The sequence below is a fragment of the Aplysia californica genome, unplaced genomic scaffold (assembly GCF_000002075.1).
Source record: "Aplysia californica isolate F4 #8 unplaced genomic scaffold, AplCal3.0 scaffold00317, whole genome shotgun sequence".
In the NCBI taxonomy this organism is placed as follows: domain Eukaryota; kingdom Metazoa; phylum Mollusca; class Gastropoda; order Aplysiida; family Aplysiidae; genus Aplysia; species Aplysia californica.
In genome coordinates, this window is record NW_004797587.1 from 380,142 (window position 1) to 383,006 (window position 2,865).

General features: G+C 38.5%; 1 protein-coding gene across 3 annotated transcripts in view; it reads left to right on the forward strand.

Moving 5' to 3' along the window:
- Positions 1 to 2,865, forward strand: part of LOC101845629 (fatty acid desaturase 6) — a 9,355-nt gene that overhangs the window by 4,674 nt on the left and 1,816 nt on the right. For all 3 annotated transcript variants that reach the window (XM_005102208.3, XM_005102210.2, XM_005102209.1), the window contains exon 2: positions 1,625 to 1,843. In XM_005102208.3, coding sequence (XP_005102265.1) covers positions 1,658 to 1,843 — 186 coding nt within the window. In that variant the 5' untranslated portion in view covers positions 1,625 to 1,657. The remainder of the gene's footprint in view (positions 1 to 1,624; positions 1,844 to 2,865) is intronic.

Genomic DNA, 2,865 nt, shown 5'->3' on the forward strand with positions numbered 1-2,865 from the left:
AGAGAGAGAGAGAGAGAGAGAGATAGAAATGTTTGGATTTATACGTTTACTTAGCTGATAAACTGCTCTTGATTCTGTTATAAAGCATTGGTTTTAATGATTGTACAGTTATTATAATATTAATATTTGAGTAGAGTAAACAATTAATTTTATCTATTTCCATAAAGCACTCAGCATTCAATGAATTTAATATTATAAACTTCTATTTGATTGATATAAAGTAGATCTACTGGTTTAAAAGTAATACAATTCTTGGAACTTTTTTTTTACTTTAGTAAACGTTTCCGTATGCAATGATTGAAGGACAGTAAACAGTACTGGATGACAGAAGAATACTATATGTCTATGCATTTTTGAGTAGCATTATGTTGTGTTAATATCATTACTTAGTATTGTTTAAATTTAGTTCTGAGGGTAAACTTAAATTGTTGAATGCAATAGTCTTTTACATGTTGTGATCAACAAATGGCGAAATTCAAAACCATTTCTTTTACCTTTCCTCTTGGAAAAGTCTTTCGATCACGTTTTCCGCAATGAGATGGTGACTTCTATTGTAATGCAAGTTACAGTTTTTTTCCGGTCTCAATAACGTTGAAAATGTGTTAGTATTGCGTTCTTAACTTCGATAGGTTTAAATTGTTTAGAGTAGATAGGGGCTGTTGTTGGGGGGGGGGTGATCATACAGCGGTAGAAAAGTATATTTTGATATTGCCTTTTGCGTTTTACAATATAACGACTAGGCCTACCCTGCAAACACTAAGAAGCATACATTGAATAGGAAACAAATTCACACTGGGTTTTTTTTTTACGAATTGCCAAAAGAGGCATCGTGGTGAGACCAGGTGCTCCTTAAAATAATGAAATCGAAGAAATCGGCATTTCCTTTCCCGTTAGGCAATTTTGATAGAAATTAGTTTTTTGGCTCATCACGTTTTATGTCCTTGTACAAATACATTTTTTTCGTGTGGATTTTACTGGAAAAATGAAACATGAAAATTTCCAGTTTCCAAGTGCTCTCAAGCTTTGGAAGTCACCAAACTTTGGTGGCCATTCTCACTAATTTTACTTTCTTACACCAGGCAACCCCACCTCTTTCAATAGCAAATATCTCAACTTTTATTCTAGATAGATATGTATTTTTTTCATCGAAAGCAAGGCAAATGAATGAACAAGCTTTTTGATAAAAACCAATAAATCCACAAGCCCAAAAATCGACTAGCGCCCGATTCCACCGCATCGTGACCCGCTCATTTATTACATAAACCCTCCTCGCGCTTTTGTGAAGCTCTCCCACCTTCTTATTAATACTTTCTGTACTTGGAAGTTAAGTTGGAGTACGAGAGATCAATGGTATGTAAAAAAAACAACTCAAAAAACGTTTGTTAAATTAATAAGCATTGAACGGTGCGCTGTTACCTGCCCCACCCACGATGTACCGAATTTGCGAAATCATGTGAACCACTATTATTTAAGGCGAACGATTACCATGTATGTTGGAACATTGATTGCCGTCGGGATATAAATACATGTCAGTTCAAACTCGTTGTCATAACGACGTTTCATAGCACAGAGCGCGTAAAGTCTACATATTTTCCCACATTTTCCTTTTCTCGTGTTTTTCCAGGAACTGCTGACCGACCACTGACTAGTCCACAGGATGACGCAACAGCCAGTGACCACCTGCCAGCCGCCCGCTGAGAACGGAACACACCCTGTCTCTAGGATCAATGGCAAAAAATCACCCCCCTCTCTGTCCGTGAAAGAAGTAGATGAGAAGACCGGTGTCGTCACGGATTTTGTTGACCTGCAGAAGTTGCCAGAGTTTCAAATTCTCAACCAGAGAGTGAGTTTTCCTTTTAAACGGCTTTTGTGACAAAATGAATCGATCATAACCAAAAAGTGAAAACAGTGACTGAAACTCAATCTGTTTGGAAATGAAGAAAAACACTACAACAACTGATTCAAAGCAGCAGAAAGTCATTGGTTACTCCCATGTTCTGAAGCAAAATGTTTTAGAGGTACCGAAAGACCATAGGGGACCTAATGATTAAAAGCCCAGCATAATCTAGAAGGAAAACTGGAAGGGTATTATAGATAGCCCAGAAAGCTGTTTTGTCACAAGGTCCTTGTTTGTTTTTCACCATAAATTATAATGAGCGGGTGATTGGCGGGTGCTCTGGTGTGGTTTGCTCCTTCTTTCCTATTAAACATCTATAATCCTTATCTCCCCTTCTTCTTTTTTATGTTTGTTACCCTCTTGTAACACCTCTAATCTTCTGGCGCTCATATGACCTTATGCAGTTGTGAATGCCGTAAAACCTCTACTAAAACTAAAAAGCTAAAAAATTATCACAAGCGCCCATTTGGGGATCAGTTCTCTAATACAAACCGATCACCAACCGATCGCCTGACTCGTGGCCTGAAAATAAACCATTCGTTTTTGAGGCGGCGAGTCGGGTGATCTGTTTGTGCCAAGATAGAGCAGCTGCGTTGTGCCCTCAATCTGACTAGCCAACCGAACCAAACCGAACTGAACCGATCGTGCCAATGGGCACTCTAGATGTAAAGACTGAACACTCTTGGTAACTGGTTTTGCTGTTGACGATGTTTCTCACTTTTTGTTTTTGGTGTTGTTGTTGGTACTGCTCCACTCTTGTTGTTGCTGTTGTTGATGCTGATTTGTTGTTCCTATTGTTGCTGCTGTTACTGTTGTTGTTGTTTTTGTTGTTGTTGCTGTTGCTGTTAATGTTGTTATTGTTGACTTTGCTCACCACTTTCCGTTTCTCCAACAGAACAATATTATGGAGATCAGCACCAACAGACCTAGTGGTCAGATCCACAGAAAAGATATGACCCCCCCCCCTC